General features: G+C 37.4%; 1 protein-coding gene across 2 annotated transcripts in view; it reads left to right on the top strand.

Moving 5' to 3' along the window:
• LOC136256162 (uncharacterized) overlaps positions 1-16,670 on the top strand; it is a 66,731-nt gene extending 50,061 nt beyond the window's left edge. For both annotated transcript variants that reach the window (XM_066049101.1, XM_066049103.1), the window contains 5 exons: positions 5,613-7,060; positions 7,155-7,295; positions 14,590-14,797; positions 16,136-16,219; positions 16,269-16,670. In XM_066049101.1, coding sequence (XP_065905173.1) covers positions 5,613-7,060; positions 7,155-7,295; positions 14,590-14,797; positions 16,136-16,219; positions 16,269-16,552 — 2,165 coding nt within the window. In that variant the 3' untranslated portion in view covers positions 16,553-16,670. The remainder of the gene's footprint in view (positions 1-5,612; positions 7,061-7,154; positions 7,296-14,589; positions 14,798-16,135; positions 16,220-16,268) is intronic.
• The last annotated feature ends 994 nt before the right edge of the window (positions 16,671-17,664 follow it).

The raw sequence follows: 17,664 nt of genomic DNA, 5'->3' as shown, positions 1-17,664 counted from the left end.
GCCTCCAGGGTAAGAATAACTTGAAAATCGGTCTATAGATGGAATAACTATCGTAGTGCAAACCTTTTGTGGTTTGAAAGAAATCACACTAACAATCATGTAGTTATAACAAAAACGCCAATCATGTGTAAAAATCGCATGATCGAGTTTTTAGTATTACTTATCACGCTTTCCAGGCAAATAGTTAATGGAATCAGCTGAAAATAGGTAGAGAGGTAGACCAATTATTTTAGAATGATCTTTCAGTAGTTTACAAGGGATTAGATGAAACACTACTGAGTTACACTACGAAAGCCAACTAGGTGTAATAAGTGTGCGATCAAGATACTCTAATAGAGCAGTCACCCTAATAAAGCAGTCAGCTAAGAATCAAATAATTACTTCTTAAAGCATTCGTCTATGTATTGTAGAGAATTTAACACTGTTATAAGCGACTGTGTATGGAGATTAACTAAGAAAAGGTCACCCTGTAGAGAGATCAGCTAGAAACCAGTCACCCTAAAGAAAATTCAACTATATTTCAAGTCACCCTGTTGAGAGTTCAGCTGGCTATAAGTTACCTTGTAGAGAGATTAGCTAGAAACAAATCACCCTGTAGAAAGATCAGCTACATAATCATCCTGTAGAGAGACCAGCTGGAAACAAATCACCTTGTAGATAAGTCAGCTAGAAACAAAGCATCCTGTAGAGAGATCAGCTGAAAACAAATCACCTTGTAGAGTTAAAAACGAGTCACCCTGTGAAAAGATCAGCTAAAAGCAAACAGAGATCAACTAGAACAAATCACCCTGTACAAAGATCAGCTAGAAACAAGTCACACAGACTGTCAGTAGAGAGATCAGCTAGAAGTAAATCTCTCACTAGAGAGATCAGCTGGAAACAAATCACTCTTTAGAGAGATCAACTAGAAACGAGTCATCTTGCAGAGAGTTCAGATACGTTTCAAGTCAACCTATAGAAATTTTAGTAGAAACAAGCCACTCTGTAGGGAGATCAGCTAGAAACAAGTCCACTCTGTACTGATAGTTCATGCAGCTATATATAAGTAAGTCACCATGAAGAGAGATCAGCTGGAAACAAATCACACAAATCACTTTGTAGAGAGATCAGCTCGAAACAAATCACCCTGTATAGAGTTCAGCAAGTAACAAGTAACCTTGTAGAGAAATCAGCTAGAAACAATTCACGCTGTAGAGATCATGCAGCTAGAAAGAAATCAACCTGTAGAAAGATCAGCTCAACACAAATAGAGTTGTACTGATTCCCACTTTTTAGGGAAAACCGATATCCAATATATTTTTATCCTGTTTTACTGATAGTTAACCGATACCCAATTGTAGGTCCCTACAATTATATTTGTGCACACTCCATTAAAAGTAGAGCTAGTAAAGCCAATTCTGTGAAATTGTACACTTATCTCAATCAAAGTTGCTATATAGTCAGACAAGTGGGCTAGGACCTGAACCATCACTGTTTATCTTTGTGGTTACCACAAAACATAAACAAATTACCCAAGTACATACCAGAGCCTTTGACACCAGTCCTCCAGTCGTACTGCAGCTGCTGAAGCTGAATAGACTAATAATCTGCTGGCCACAGCCCATTACAATGGATTTCCGATTATGGTAAAAACAGCTAATTATCGGTTTCTACCAACTACCAATCCGATTATCGGTACAACTCTAAACACAAATCACCCTGTAGAGAGATCTGGTATAAACAAGTTACCCTGTAGAGAGTTCAGCCAGTAAGAAGCCGCCCTGTACAGAAATCAGCTCACCTGTAGAAAGATCAGCTAGAAACAAGTCACCCTGTAGCGAGATTAGATACATTTCAATTACCTTGTAGAAAGATCAGCTTGAAACAAATCACCCTGTAGAATGATCAGTTAGAAACAATTCACCCTGTAGGGAGATCAGTAAGGAGCAAATCACTCTGTAGAAAGATCAGATTGAAACAAATGACTGTTGAAAGATTAGCTAGAAACAAGTCATCCTGTACAGAGATCAGATAGAATGAAGTCACCGTGTAGCACTGCCAGAGAACAGTGCTATGAAACACCTATGGATTATCCATGAATAGTAAAATAATTCCCATTCCAATAAAATGCCATGAAAGTCATTTCATGGACATGAATTCAGAGATTTCATGGAAATTTCGTAGCACTGATAAATTAAACTCTCTCAGTAGAAAGATACATTGTATTCCGTTAGAAACAAATCTCCCTGTAGAGAGATCAGTTAGGCAAGTTACCCTGTTACCTGCAAAGAATTAAACTATTTTTCAAGTCACCCTGTAGAGAGCTCAGTAGAAACAAGCAGCCCTGTAGAGAGATCAGCTAGAAACAAATTGCCCTGAAGAGAGATTAGCTTGATCAAGTCACCCAGAATGGAGTTCAACCACATTTCAAGTCACCCTGTAGAGAGTGTAGCTAGAAACAAGTTACCTGTAGAGAGGTCAGCAGAAACAAGTCAGATCAGCTAGACACAATAATTCACCCTGTAGCTAGAGATCGGCTAGAAACAAATCACCCTGTAGAAAGATTGGCTATCACCCTGTAGAGAGCTCAGCTTGAAACAAGTCACCCTATAAAAATGTCAGCTAGATAAGAAACAAATCACCCAATAGAGAGATCAGTTAGAAATAAGAGAGAATTCAGCTACATTTCATATAGTGTTTCAGCTAGAAATAAGCCACCCTGTGGTGAGTTCAACTACAAAGCATTCACCATGTAGTCAAAGAGTACAATTACTTCCCTGTAGAACTTTCAGCTACATACACATTTCCCTGTAGAGTATTCAGCTGCGAACTGTGTGACTTATCTTTATGATCAATCAACACCATTGCCTAAATGTACATGTAGCTAAACAAATCATTTAAATCTTCTTCATAATAATCTTCTTTCTATGAAGACAAGTTAAAATAAATACCTAAAGCTGGCCATAGACTGGCTTTAGGTATGAATATACAAAAATAAGTGATATCTAATCAAAAACAGCCTAGCTCTAAAAAAAGAGTGCAGCCCCCAAAAAGGCTATTGTGAAAAAAGATGTGAAATCCAAGGTGGCTGTCAAGAAACGGCTGTGATGGTAGGTTAATGGCAAAAATTTTAATAACGACAATTCAGGCGAATTTGGTGCCAAGTCCTAGTGAAACTTGGAAGAGACAACACAAATTCACCTGAATTGTCGTTATTAAAATTTTTGCCATTAACCTACCATCACAGCCATTTCTTGGCCGCCACCTTTGATTTCACATCTTTTTTTACCATAGCCTTTTTGAGGGCCACACTTTTTTTTACAGCTTGGCTGTTTTGGATTAGATTTAGTAATACTGTGATACTTTTTATGGAAGGTACATATACTGTTTGCTATTTTTCAATACCTCCAAGCACTAGTAATGTTGCTGCTACATTTGACAATGTAAACGGACAAGTCCTAGGAATGTCACGGAAATACTTCACCATGTGTCACAATAGAATCGATTGTGGGTTGTGACCAAAGCTTGCCAAATATGTGATTAACGTCTACCATACCAAACTATGGTGAACTACGCATGAGTTACTTTGGTAAACTAGTGTGTGTGTGTGTGTGTATTCTGGCTGCTAATAATTTCAGTGTGCAACGTGTGGTAATTATGAGTCCTAGTGTATGGCTGCAAGCTACCACTAGCAAGTTCCATAAATCATTTAAAACATTGCCTTTCTTGTGCTATAAAGCATTTGGTGCTCGGCCTTGATGCTAATAAAGCACTCGGCTTTGCCTTGTGTTTTACTAACATCTCGGCCATGCGCCTCGTGCTTTATTTTTCATATAGCACTCGGTGCAATGCTTTAGCACATACTTATATTATCATGTACACAGTAAATGTATAATTCAAATACAGGTTAATAGAGTGTTGAAAATTGGTCAATGAGCAACATACTGACCATACCTAGTTGGCTGAACCAACCACTGAAGCAGGCATTACACCACTTCACATATTGTACTCCTTTACTCTCCTAATAGCATGTTCAACGTGTGATGCTATTTGTTGTGTTTCAACAACTTCACCCACATCTAGTTGGGATTGACTGCCTAAAAATGGTGGAACATTGAGACCAACACTTAGAGGCACTGACAAATCCTCTATGGTAAATCCTCTATCAGCCATCATTTCATCTCCTCTTTGTAATAATGCTGGAAACCCACTGTGCTCCACTAGTTGCACTTATGTAGTGTACAGTGAAGACGTAAATACAACATGTCCAGCAGGGCTGCAATAAGTGCCTTAAATTTATTGGCCATTTTGTAAGAGCTATAGGTCTGATGGTATGCTTACTTTAATCTCAGTGGCATCCAAAAATGCAGTCATCTTTGGATACTGCTCCTGAAACACAGCAGGCATAGGGCCCTTACCAACGTTGAGGTGAATCGCATAAATCCAGTGCCGTCTCAGGTCACATCTTGTTTCATTTGGGAAGCTGTGAAAAGATACCTTTGCTTCCTTCCATTGATAGTAACAGTCCTGTATCCTCTGTTATCGTACTCAGGTATGCAACAACTGTGCAGCATTGGTATCGATACTAACAACTTCGAACTTTCGTTGGTCTAACCACAGAACTGTCCACCAAAACCATAAATTCTCGTCCCAATCAAATGACGGAAAATTGTTGCTATGATGGTGACACAATTTTGGAATATGACTATTAGAGCATTACAAAAAGCAAATAAACTTGGTAATGCAATACTATTGCAACTTCTCTAGTATTAAAGCCAATATTATAGCCATTTTGGTACAGATTGGTGGGATAGTACACTACTATTAAGCCCTACTCTTGCCAATTGTCATCATCATAATCATCATTATAAGTGCTATGCTAATGAAACTTTTGACAAAAGGCTAGAAATCGCATTCTGACATACATAAGAAGTACAGGATTTGCTTTGTTAAAAATTGAGCAACTGCAACTTATCATGTATTGCATGAAAAATCGAGATAGTCTAATAAAACAGATGCTGCAAAATCCTAATAGGCAAATAGTACAATCATGTATACCTAACTTGGAAGGAATGTACTTTGTTATAAAATACTATTGCAAATAAGTACAGGAGCTAAAATACAACATATAGCCATGAACAAGCAAGCACAAAATTATATCAGTATAAATAATTGGATTTGGTATCGGATCGGTACTGTATTGGTAGAGCACTAGTTTGCCTTATATCATCTTCATTGCATCTGTAGATAAATACAATGATTTGTGTTAAAACAAACCTCAAAACCAGGGGCTTTGGGATATATATTTAAAATGTAAAAAGAGGTAAAAAATTATGCAAAAACAGCCAAGCTTTATAAAAAGAGTGCAGCCTTCAAAAAGCCTGAGTGAAAATGTTGTGTGGCAGTCATGAAAAGGCTGCAATGATGTTGATGACAATAATTTTTTTAAAATAATGGCTTTGTGCATTTTTTATCAATGTTATTGTAGCCATTTTATGGCTGCCACCTTAGATTTCACTACTTTGTTTCACCCAGGCTTTTTGAAAGCCGCACCTTTTTCATACAGTTTTGCATGGATACTGTAGTAGCTACTAGCTTTTAAATTGTATTAAGTGATATAATTTATTTTGTAGTGGATTACTTCTATTCTGCGGTCACACTAACAAACAGACAACAAGAAGTTGATATTTTACATCTATTGATAAGGACTTTGGCACTAATTAAAACACTCAATATTAGTGGTTGTAGTATTACTGATCAAGGAACTGATTTGGTGACAGCCATTATACATAAAGCATCATCACTGGAAGAGTTAGATATCTCTCATGCCAACTTGAATTCCTTGAAATGTATTACAATTAGTAGAGCTTTGAAAAACATTTCTTCATTAAGGTTTTTCAGAATAAACAATAATTTTATAACTGAAGAAGCCACAGACAGTATAATAGAAGCTGTCTGCAGTAATTTTTTGTTGGAAGAATTAAAACTTAGTAACAATCAGTTAACTTCTGTTGCAGTGACTCAGATTATTACCACAGTATCAATCAGTAATGCCATAAAAGTACTTGACATAAGCAAAAATTGTGTCTCACTCAACAATGTAGACAATTTGTCTAGTGCTGTTAGAAACTGCCATACACTTCAAGAACTAAAATTATCACAGAATTCACTGTTGTTCACAGGGATAATATGTATATCTGAAGCCTTGAGAGGCCATCCTAACTTAAAATATTTAAATGTGGAGAAAAATGTCATGTCATATTTTTCAGAAACTGAATTTTTGGTTGATGTCATTCTATCTGCTAATGAGCCACTGCTATACCTGAATGTGTGTGGTAGGAATATTAGACCAAGATTTGTTGAGGACCATTTGGTTCCACCATGTGGCCATGAAAAGCAGAATAATTTTGTGATCCAAAATCTTTACCTGTCTTGTTTAGTACTAAATCATGTTTTAAAGTTGATACAAAATGTTGAAGAACTATCAGATATGCACAATGATAATGTTATTAAGGTTTCAGAAAAATGTCCTATTACCAATGAAGGTATATCCGTTTACTGTGTTGATAATGATGGTGGAACATTCTACAACAAAGCCCACAATTTTGCTATCATTATTCCTCCTGGAGCTGTGTTACAAGGAGACCGTGTACAGATGCAAGCAACTGCAAGTCGCTTTGGTCCTTTTCAACTACCTGAGGGATATTATCCAATTAGTAGCTTCTTTTGGATTAGTGCTGACTATACATTCAAACTTCCAGTATATTTGATACTAAGTCATCATGCTAGTCCTAGAAATCTTAATGAGCTTCAAAAGTTACGCGCAATGAAGGCTTCTGCACAAAATACGTGCCCTAATGGTAAACAAAAACTTTTGATGAATGAAGTAGTCAGTGGAGCTTTTTTTGATTACAAAATTGGATACTGTGTTATTTCTACCTGTCATTTTTGCTCTCATTGCTCGACTACAGATGATATCACTATTCCAAATATTTTCCATGCACTCTATTACATGTACAATTTCAAGAGATGTTTAATGGCAGAAGTATGCATCTGTCATGCTAACAGAGAATGCATTGAGGTATGTATGAACAGTATACTTGATGTACTTGTATGTGCGTAAGCACTATGTATGTGTCTTACTATTGCGTGTACATGCTACTGAAATACTATAGGTGGTTGAAACACAGTACAATAACAAAAAAGCAGAGCTGATAAGAGGACTTGCATTTTCATTTAACTCTGAGCAACATTTGACCATTAATGTTGACCCAATAAAACTATCAGCCTGGGATATGACCATTGAAACAAAAAAGGTAAAATTTCATTGATAAAATTGTTACAGTTAGCAGCATTGCATACTTATCTCAACAACTCTCTTATTAGCAAGGACAATTAGTACCTTAGAATGATTTGTAATGTCTTGCTGTGTAATTTGCCAGTCTATTATGTCCACCTATATATCATATGTACATTACATCAGTGGCCTAGTACCCTGGTCTAGCTCAAGAAAGCTGATCCAGTAGCCTGGTAAAATGGTCACTTACCATCACTTCAATCTTAGTTTTATTCTTACTTTTATGAAGTGGATGATATATTCCATAAACTCAGGTCATACCCTTTATGCATTGAGATGTTGAACTAAACCTTAGTAATACATGCTACAGATTCTATTGATTTCATTTTCTATTGTAACCATCTCAGCATAAACTTGAAATTTTTTGCACAACTTTCAAAAAGTGTTTTAATTCTCTCAGCATTATCTGTGGTGTCCAAGAAATGGATCACCAAAGTTTCAGCCTTCTGTGGTGTAGTAATACCACGATATAAAAATTTAATATCACGATAATCACGATATCATGGGACTTATGTCACAATAGTCATGATAATATTATCTAATCCAAAACAGCCAAGCTGTAAAAAAAGTGTGCGGCCCTCAGAAAGGCTATGGTGAAAAAAGATGTGAAATCCAAGGTGGCGGCCAAGAAATGGCTGTGATGGTAGGTTAATGGTAAAAATTTTAATTACGACAATTCAGGTGAATTTTTGTGCCGCTTCACAAAATTTACCTAAATTGTCATTATTAAAATTTTTACCATTAACCTACCATCTCAGCCATTTCTTGGCCGCCACCTTGGATTTCACATCTTTTTTCACCATAGCCTTTCTGAGGGCCACACACTTTTTTTACAGCTTGGCTGTTTTGGATTAGATTTCATTTCTTTTTGTATTTGTATACCCCAAAGCCGGCCTATGGCCAGCTTTGGGATTTTTTTAACCTATGTTTTTTTTTTTACTACAGGAAGAAGAAAAGATGAAGTAGATGTACTTTAAATATTTTATCAGTAAATGTACAAATTATATATATAATACATATGTGACCGGATTTGCGAAAAGGGGTCTTCCACACACATCCAATTTGCCAACTTTGACAATTGATAACTTCAGATTGGAAAGAGCTATTGCCTTGAAATTTGGACAGTGGTGAGCACCACTATAGCTGAATACATGGTGAAATTTTCAGGTTATTATGTTACTTGAACACTGAGGTATGGTCTCCAACGTTTACGGAATTGGATGTGTGTGGAAGACCCCTTTTCGCAAATCCGGTCACATAATATTATATTGATTACAGAAATCTCCATGGTGGTTTCTTTGTAACTGAACACTCTACAAGGTGACTTCTTCTAATTGCTCTCTCTACAGGGTGAATTGTTTGTAGCTGAACGATCTACAAGGTAACTTCTTCTAGCTGATCTCTCTACAGGGTGATGTGTTTGTAGCTGAATTCTGTATAGGTGATTTGTTTGCAGCTGAGCTCTTTACAGAATGGTTTCTTTGTAGCTGAACTCTCTAAAAGGTAACTTCTTCTAACTGATCTTTCTACAGGACAATTTGTTTCTTGCAGAATTTTATACAGGGTGATTTCTTTGCAGCTGAACTCTCTACATGGTGGTTTCTTTGTAGCTGAACTCTCTACAAGGTAATTTCTTCTAGCTGATCTTTCTACAGGGTGATTTGTTTGTAGCTGAACTCTCTACAGGTGATTTGTTTGTAGCTGAACTCTCTACAAGGCAATACTTCTAGGTGATCTCTCTACAGGATTCCTTGTTTCTAACTGAACTCTCAACAGGGTGATCTGTTCATAGTTGAACTTTCTACTGGGTGATTTGTTTGCAGCTGAACTCTCTACATGGTAGTTTCTTTGTAGCTGAACTCTCTACAATGTGACTTCTTCTAGCTGAACTCTCTACAAGGTGACTTGTTTCTAGCTGATCTCTCTACAGGGTGACTTGTTTCTAGCTGAACTCTCTACAGGTGATTTGTTTGTAGCTGAACTCTCTACATGGTGGTTTCGTTGTAGCTGAACTCTCTACAAGGTAACTTCTTCTAGCTGATCTTTTTACACTGCATATTTGTTTGTAGCTGAGTTCTCTACAGGGTGATTTGTTTGCAGCTGAACTCTCTACATGGTGGTTTTTTTTATAGCTGAACTCTCTACAAGGTGACTTCTTCTAGCTGATCTCTCTACAGGGTGATTTGTTTGTAGCTGAACTCTCTACAGGTGATTTGTTTGTAGCTGAACTCTCTACAAGGCAATACTTCTAGGTGATCTCTCTACAGGATTCCTTGTTTCTAACTGAACTCTCAACAGGGTGATCTGTTCATAGTTGAACTTTCTACTGGGTGATTTGTTTGCAGCTGAACTCTCTACATGGTAGTTTCTTTGTAGCTGAACTCTCTACAATGTGACTTCTTCTAGCTGAACTCTCTACAAGGTGACTTGTTTCTAGCTGATCTCTCTACAGGGTGACTTGTTTCTAGCTGAACTCTCTACAGGTGATTTGTTTGTAGCTGAACTCTCTACATGGTGGTTTCGTTGTAGCTGAACTCTCTACAAGGTAACTTCTTCTAGCTGATCTTTTTACACTGCATATTTGTTTGTAGCTGAGTTCTCTACAGGGTGATTTGTTTGCAGCTGAACTCTCTACATGGAAGTTTCATTGTAGCTGAACTCTCTACAATGTGACTTCTTCTAGCTGAACTCTCTACAGGGTGACTTGTTTCTAGCTGAACTCTCTTCAGGTGATTTGTTTGCAGTTGAACTCTCTACATGGTGGTTTCTTTGTAGCTGAACTCTCTACAAGGTAACTTCTTCTAGCCGATCTTTCTACAGGGTGATTGAGTTTTTTGCAGCTGAACTCTTTACATGGTGGTTGTTTTGTACCTGAACTCTCTAAAAGGTGACTTCTTCTAGCTGAACTCTCTACAGGATGATTTGTTTGCAGCTGAACTCTCTACATGATGATTTCTTTGTAGCTGAACTCTCTACAGGGTGATTTATTTGTAGCTGAAATCCCTACAAGGTAACTTCTTCTAGCTGATCTTTCTACAGGGCGATTTGTTTGTAGCTGAGTTCTCTACAGGGTGATTTGTTTGCAGCTGAACTCTCTACGTGGTAGTTTCTTTGTAGCTGAACTCTCTACAATGTGACTTCTTCTAGCTGAACTCTCTACAGGGTGACTTGTTTTTAGCTGATCTCTCTACAGGGTGACTTGTTTCTAGCTGAACTCTCTACAGGTGATTTGTTTGCAGCTGAACTCTCTACATGGTGGTTTCTTTGTAGCTGAACTCTCTACAAGGTAACTTCTTCTAGCTGATCTTTCTACAGGGTGATTTGTTTGTAGCTGAATTCTCTACAGGGTGATTTATTTGCAGCTGAACTCTCTACATGGTGATTTGTTTGCAGCTGAACTCTCTACAGGGTGATTTGTTTGTAGCTGAAATCCCTACAAGGTAACTTCTTCTAGCTGATCTTTCTACAGGGCGATTTGTTTGTAGCTGAGTTCTCTACAGGGTGATTTGTTTGCAGCTGAACTCTCTACGTGGTAGTTTCTTTGTAGCTGAACTCTCTACAATGTGACTTCTTCTAGCTGAACTCTCTACAGGGTGACTTGTTTTTAGCTGATCTCTCTACAGGGTGACTTGTTTCTAGCTGAACTCTCTACAGGGTGATTTGTTTGCAGCTGAACTCTCTACATGGTTTATTTCTTTGTAACTGAACTCCCTGCAAGGTGACTTCTTCTAGCTGATCTCTCTACAGGGAGATTTGTTTGTAGCTTAACTCTCTACAGGTGATTTGTTTGCAGCTGAACTCTCTACATGATGGTTTCTTTGTAGCTGAACTCTCTACAAGGTAATTTCTTCTAGCTGATCTCTCTAGAGGCCGATTTGTTTGTAGCTGAACTCTCTACATGATGGTTTCTTTGTAGCTGAACTCTCTACAAGGTGATTTCTTCTATAGCTGATCTTTCTACAGGGTGATTTGTTTGTAGTTGAACTCTCTACATGATAGTTTCTTTGTAGCCGAACTCTCTACAAGGTGATTTCTTCTATAGCTGATTTTTCTACAGGGTGATTTGTTTGTACATGAACTATCTACATGATGGTTTCTTTGTAGCTGAACTCTCTACAAGGTAACTTCTTCTAGCTGATCTCTCTACAGGACAATTTGTTTGTACCTGAACTCTCACATGATTGTTTCTTTGAAGCTGAACTCTCTACAAGGTGATTTCTTCTAACTGATCTTTCTACAGGGAGATTTGTTTGTAGCTGAACTCTCTACACGTGATTTGTTTGCGGCTGAATTCTCTACATGATGGTTTCTTTGTAGCTGAACTCTCTACAAGGTAACTTCTTCTAGCTGATCTCTTTACAGGGTGAATTGTTTGTAGCTGAACGATCTACAAGGTAACTTCTTCTAACTGATCTCTCTACAGGGTGATTTGTCTGTAGCTGAACTCTCTACAAGGAAACCTCTTTTAACTGAGCTCTGTACAGGGTAAATTGTTTTTACCTGAACTCTCACATGATTGTTTCTTTGAAGCTGAACTCTCTACAAGGTGATTTCTTCTAACTGATCTTTCTACAGGGAGATTTGTTTGTAGCTGAACTCTCTACACGTGATTTGTTTGCGGCTGAATTCTCTACATGATGGTTTCTTTGTAGCTGAACTCTCTACAAGGTAACTTCTTCTAGCTGATCTCTTTACAGGGTGAATTGTTTGTAGCTGAACGATCTACAAGGTAACTTCTTCTAACTGATCTCTCTACAGGGTGATTTGTCTGTAGCTGAACTCTCTACAAGGAAACCTCTTTTAACTGAGCTCTGTACAGGGTAAATTGTTTGTAGCTGAACTATCTACAAGGTAACTTCTTCTAGCTGATCTCTCTACAGGATGATTTGTTTGTAGCTGAACTATCTACAAGGTAACTTCTTCTAGCTGATCTCTCTACAGGGTGATTTGTTTGTAGCTGAATTCTGTATAGGTGATTTGTTTGCAGCTGAGCTCTTTACAGAATGGTTTCTTTGTAGCTGAACTCTTTACAAGGTAACTTCTTCTAGCTGATGTATCTACAGGGTCACTAGTTTGTAGCTGAATTCTCTACATGGTGGTTTCTTTGTAACTGAACTATCTACAAGGTGACATCTTCTAGCTGATCTTTCAACAGGGTGATTTGTTTGTAACTGAACTCTCTACAAGAAAACTTCTTCTAACTGATGTCTGAACAGGGTGAATTGTTTGTAGCTGAACTCTCTACAGGGTGATTTGTTTGTAGCTGATCTCTATACAGGTTACTTATTTCTAACTGATCTCTTGAATTCTGTTCAGGGTGACTGCTCTATTAGGATGACTGCTCTATTAGAGTATCTCGATCTCGCACTTGCTACACCAAGTTGGATTTCGTGTTATAACTCCGTGGCTTTAACTTTGATTCTTCTACACCATTGAAGAGCCTTTCTAAGATGATAACTCCATCTGTACAGCGATTTTCAAAGCATTACCCCAAGCGGTTTTTCTGGTAGGCATGGCAAGCAGTCGTTTTTTATTAGCTAATCTTGATTGAGTAATTGTTACATACTGTTCATTTTTTCACTGTATCTTCCTGGTTTTTAGCTCGATTTCTTTCAAACCACAAAAGGTTTGAGGTTCAATAGTTAACCTATTCACCCACCGATTTTCAGCTTCTTCCCATACGTGGTTTACCTTGTAGGCGTGACAACATATTGGTGTTATTTTTCGTGCATAATCGCTCATAACTCTTTGCCTGTTTATGGTATTCCAGCCAAAGTTGGTACCGAGATGCGCCTTTATACCCCCCTTCTGTGTGCCAAATTTCAAGGCAATCGGATAACGCGTTCGCGTTTTATAGCAGTTTTTGTAAATGTGCGAAAAGAGGAAGAAAAATAAGAAGAAGAAAAAAAACGAAGAAACTAAGCCAATTTTTGAAGTCGCATATCTCAGGAATGCCTGAAGTGATTTCGCTCAAATTTGGAATGTGGAGTACTGAAGTTGGAGGGAATGTACACAGCAAAATTTGTCTTGTTTCATCAAGGCAGCACAGAGCTACGGAGGTGCGAAAATTACGTTTTCTTTCTTCCTGTCAATATACTCACGGGGTTGCGTGCCGGCTTCTTGGGCCACACGACACACTACCGTGTGTCTTGATATTAAATCAATTGAATATGTTAATAATTCAGTCAATTTATAGCAATGATTTGACAAAGTTGACACTTGTTTTTTATACATTACCACATGTTGCCAGAGAAATATCCTCACATTTTACAAATATCAAGTCACTTTTCACTAAATAATTTGTGTTTTTTTATCACGAAATAGATTTTTCGCTATCACGATTATCATGAAATGCTTCTATCACGATTACGATATACATATTGTGGAATCACTACTGTGGTGAGTAGTTTTGGAATTCTGGTGCTATAGACAGTAGGATGAGCAAGATAATTGATTTGTACAGTGACTATACTGATAATAAACTATAAGCACTTACATTTGCAGCCATACCTTCCGTTTGCATCTACAACATTGTAATTTGGCTTAAAATATTCACTACGGATTAGTAAAGTGTAGTGTAATCACTTACGCATATATGGGTACGAAGGCTGTTTAGTTGAAGAAGTGACGACAATCTTGTTTACGTTTACCGCATCTTTAATTAATGCTTTACAGCACAAGTGCTGAAGGTCTGTAGGACACCTGGTCCTACAGCCTGTTTAAAGACTCTAGCTACTTAGACTTTAGCTACTTAAAGTGTGTTTGAAAAGTTGGAGAAAGGAGAAAAAATCCATGACTGGACCTAGGTAGCCTCGAACCTGCAGCCATCCGATTTACGTTCGAACACTTACAGGAGTGTACCAGGAAGTCAGGATGTCTTCTCCTTGTTATTTTCATGTAATTATATCCTTAATAAACGCACGTAGCATGCATACTGTTAGGAAGATTTTCAAACTCTCCATGAACAGGTGAATAAGATGGTGTATAGTTATAATTGATTTGAGTCTTCCTTCTCCAAGTAATGGTCTGATAAAACCTAGTGTACTTTTCTTTGTAGCATGCATAATTTTACGAATTCCTTAAATGTTTTGCTTGTGCAAACCAGTCAGGTTTTTGCTGAGACAGTCACATTTATGTTCAATTCTATGCAAGTCTAGTAGCTCTGCCTGGCAGAAATTTTATTAAACAGTTATACATGTGTACATATTTAAATAAGTATTGTGGCTTACATTCACATATCTCTATATTTACAGATATCTTATAGTCAGTTTAATTTCCGTACTCACACTAAAGACACCCTGGAGAAAATGGAGAGTGTTGGTAGCTATCCACCGCGATTTGTGGTGACTTACTGTACAAAAAATGTACCTTATGAACCATTGAGTTCAAAAATTACAGTATCTACAGGAGAAGAGTGGGGAGCAACATTTCAAGTTAATGACATTTCTGATATCCTTCAGGGTAAGTATGTACTTGAAACAAAATTTATATATCAATACATTTTAACAAAAAGTGGCATACCTGAGCCTTTACAAGATCAGTCCATCAGTGTGAATTTTCTAAATCATTGAATGCACTGAGTTATTTATGTCATACAGTCCCTTCAAAAATCACCGAAGAAACAGCCTCAGCTTCCTTCAAAACAGTATTGGTTATGCTAGCATAACGAAGCCCAAAAATGTCATCAGAATGTCTCTAAATCTTTCCAACAAGTTTTTAAAAATTTCCCATATAACTGAATTTTCTACTGACTGACTAACTAACTGATGCCTTCAGCCAAGCATAACTCTACAATGCATAAGGCTACGGGCTTGATTTTTTCACTATTTGATTTTTTGTCTAGAGACATGTCTTCACCAACTGCAGTATGTACAATACACACATCATGGACTTACCATTCTCCTCCTTTTTGTCCTCATTTTTTGCTGACAATGCAAGGTGTTGATTTGCAGTAGCGCAATATGGCTTCCCTGTGGCTGTGGTGATAGCTATTACACGTATCACCCGTATTTTCCATAGTGGTTGCAAGAATACTTCTCATACTGCTCTTTATTCATATCACTGTGTAATGGGCGAAACAGAACTGAAGACAAAGCATAATGGCCACTGAACTTTTCAGAAATTGATTGTTGTAGATGCAAAATAAATTTTACGGCATGTCTGGCACCATACTATCCCCACAATCGATTTTGGTATTGATGTCTATATCAGTTGTAGCCCGGCTACATACAGAATGTAGTCCGGGATGCTCCTTTGATCTGAGGTATGAAAGTGTTAGATGTGTGTTCATATAACCTATTTCCAGTCATAGAACAAACTACTAGGATTAGTTTGGTTATTTTCAGTAACTTACAATGTCATGTAAGTGGTTATTCGAGCTGTCTGAGAGGGTTGTTTTCATGACACTCCTTACATAACTGTACAGCATAACTGTACTGTATTTGCCCAAGTGTACTGAACACCGAGAATTATCCTATATTTTTCATACAATACCAATTAGCCGCATAACTCTTGATATCATAATTAATTTTGGTCAGCTGTCTACAGACTTTGCCACATGTCTTGGAATAAATGTACCCATGCACAGTGAAGCCACAATGCACAGACGGTATGGCAGTATTTAAAAACATCAGTATCAAAATTGATATCATAGTTACTAACAGAGATCCAGTACATTCCCCATCCCTAGTCTCTGTGTAGTTTCTCTATGTGGAGCTTTAAAGTTTCACCTATAGTGAAAATTGTTATGATTATACTTTGTTAGCTGTTGATACAATGCATTTGCGTTTGTCATGACAGTTCCAACTATATCAACAAAGCCTCCACCAATACCATTTTCAGAAACAGCTCTGCAGAAGGAAAAAGAATCATTATTAAAAAAGAGTGAGTTAATATTGATGTTTATTATAAGGAGTTGTATCTTGTAACGTAGCTCCAAAAATGGGGGACTTGGTCACAATTGTGATTCCAAAAATCAAAGCAGAATGGGAAGAAGTTGCCTATGCTTTGTACTTCGATTCCCCAGAAGTAAGTGCAATTGGATTAAAGTGTCTATGGGATCCAAAGAAGTGTTGTCGAGAAGTGTTTATAGATTGGATAGAAAGAGGACGTGGGATTAGCCCAAAAACTTGGTCAGAGTTGTTAAATAGACTCAAGAAAATTGAACTTGTAAAAGCTGCAGAAGACATTTTTAAAGAGTTACATGTCATTACCTGAAGTTTTTTTCTTTATATAATTATGTTTATTTATGTTTCTTCATGCACTTAGTTACAAATGCACCCATATTCATGTGTCACATATGTAAATACTGTTACTATATGTATATTGGTGAACATTTACGCAGCTAACTACCAACATGCACTGGAGTGTAACCTTAGGTTTTGATTTTGAATTTGCATGATACACAATGAAAATCATGATATTAAGTTACCAATGACCAATAATGTGCAAAGTTTGCATGAAAGAACATAGTAATGGTATGAATATGAATATGTTTGCCATGTTATATGTTAATATGTCACCTTTGATTTCACATATTCATATGGTAATACTAATGTAACATTCATACATTGGTTCCAATTAATTTCTATATTAGAAGACATTCATTGTTAATGCTGTCGTTGTATGTGCCAGATAAGTGCAATTGAATTGCGGTAAGTTATAATACAACCAAGTACTAAAAGATAGTAAGAAATGCAGTCAAAATTACATCATAAATAATTAATGTATATGAAAACTACAAGGCCTACAGATATGCAATAATTGGGGATAGAATCGCCATTGAACAAAGGCACAAATGTATCATACTTATGCACCTATCAATGTTATCCCCCACCTACCCCCTCCCGGGCGTAGTGGGGGAAATGATGGGGATTTGACTTTTTGGAAAATCAAATTCTCCACCCATGGGGGAACGACTAGTGGTCAAATCTCCATGTAGTATGGCTGTTAGGTACTTTAGGAAACAGGTCAATTCCTTTAGCTTGCAAGTTAAAACAAACGCCTAAAATTTCGAGCGGTCAAATGCCCCACTAGTGGGGCAGAGTTTCAGATCAAATCAGGTCAAAATCCCCCACTAATCCCCTAGTAAGCCCGGGAGGGGGGCAGTGGGGCTTAACATTGATAGGTGCATTACTCTTTACTGTGGTGGCAATTGAAAAGCCATATCATTCCATTCAACACACACTACAAAACTAATTAGCCTAGCCGCGGCTACACTTGTTGAAAAGTTAGCCATATGCATGCTATCTGCACAAGATGAGGAACAAGATTAAAAGCGGTATATTTGTTTGTATTGTTTACCTATATTGTATATTTTTCATCATTCC

Source organism: Dysidea avara, chromosome 5 (genome assembly GCF_963678975.1).
Source record: "Dysidea avara chromosome 5, odDysAvar1.4, whole genome shotgun sequence".
NCBI lineage: Eukaryota > Metazoa > Porifera > Demospongiae > Dictyoceratida > Dysideidae > Dysidea > Dysidea avara.
This window is presented reverse-complemented; position numbering and strand designations above follow the sequence as displayed.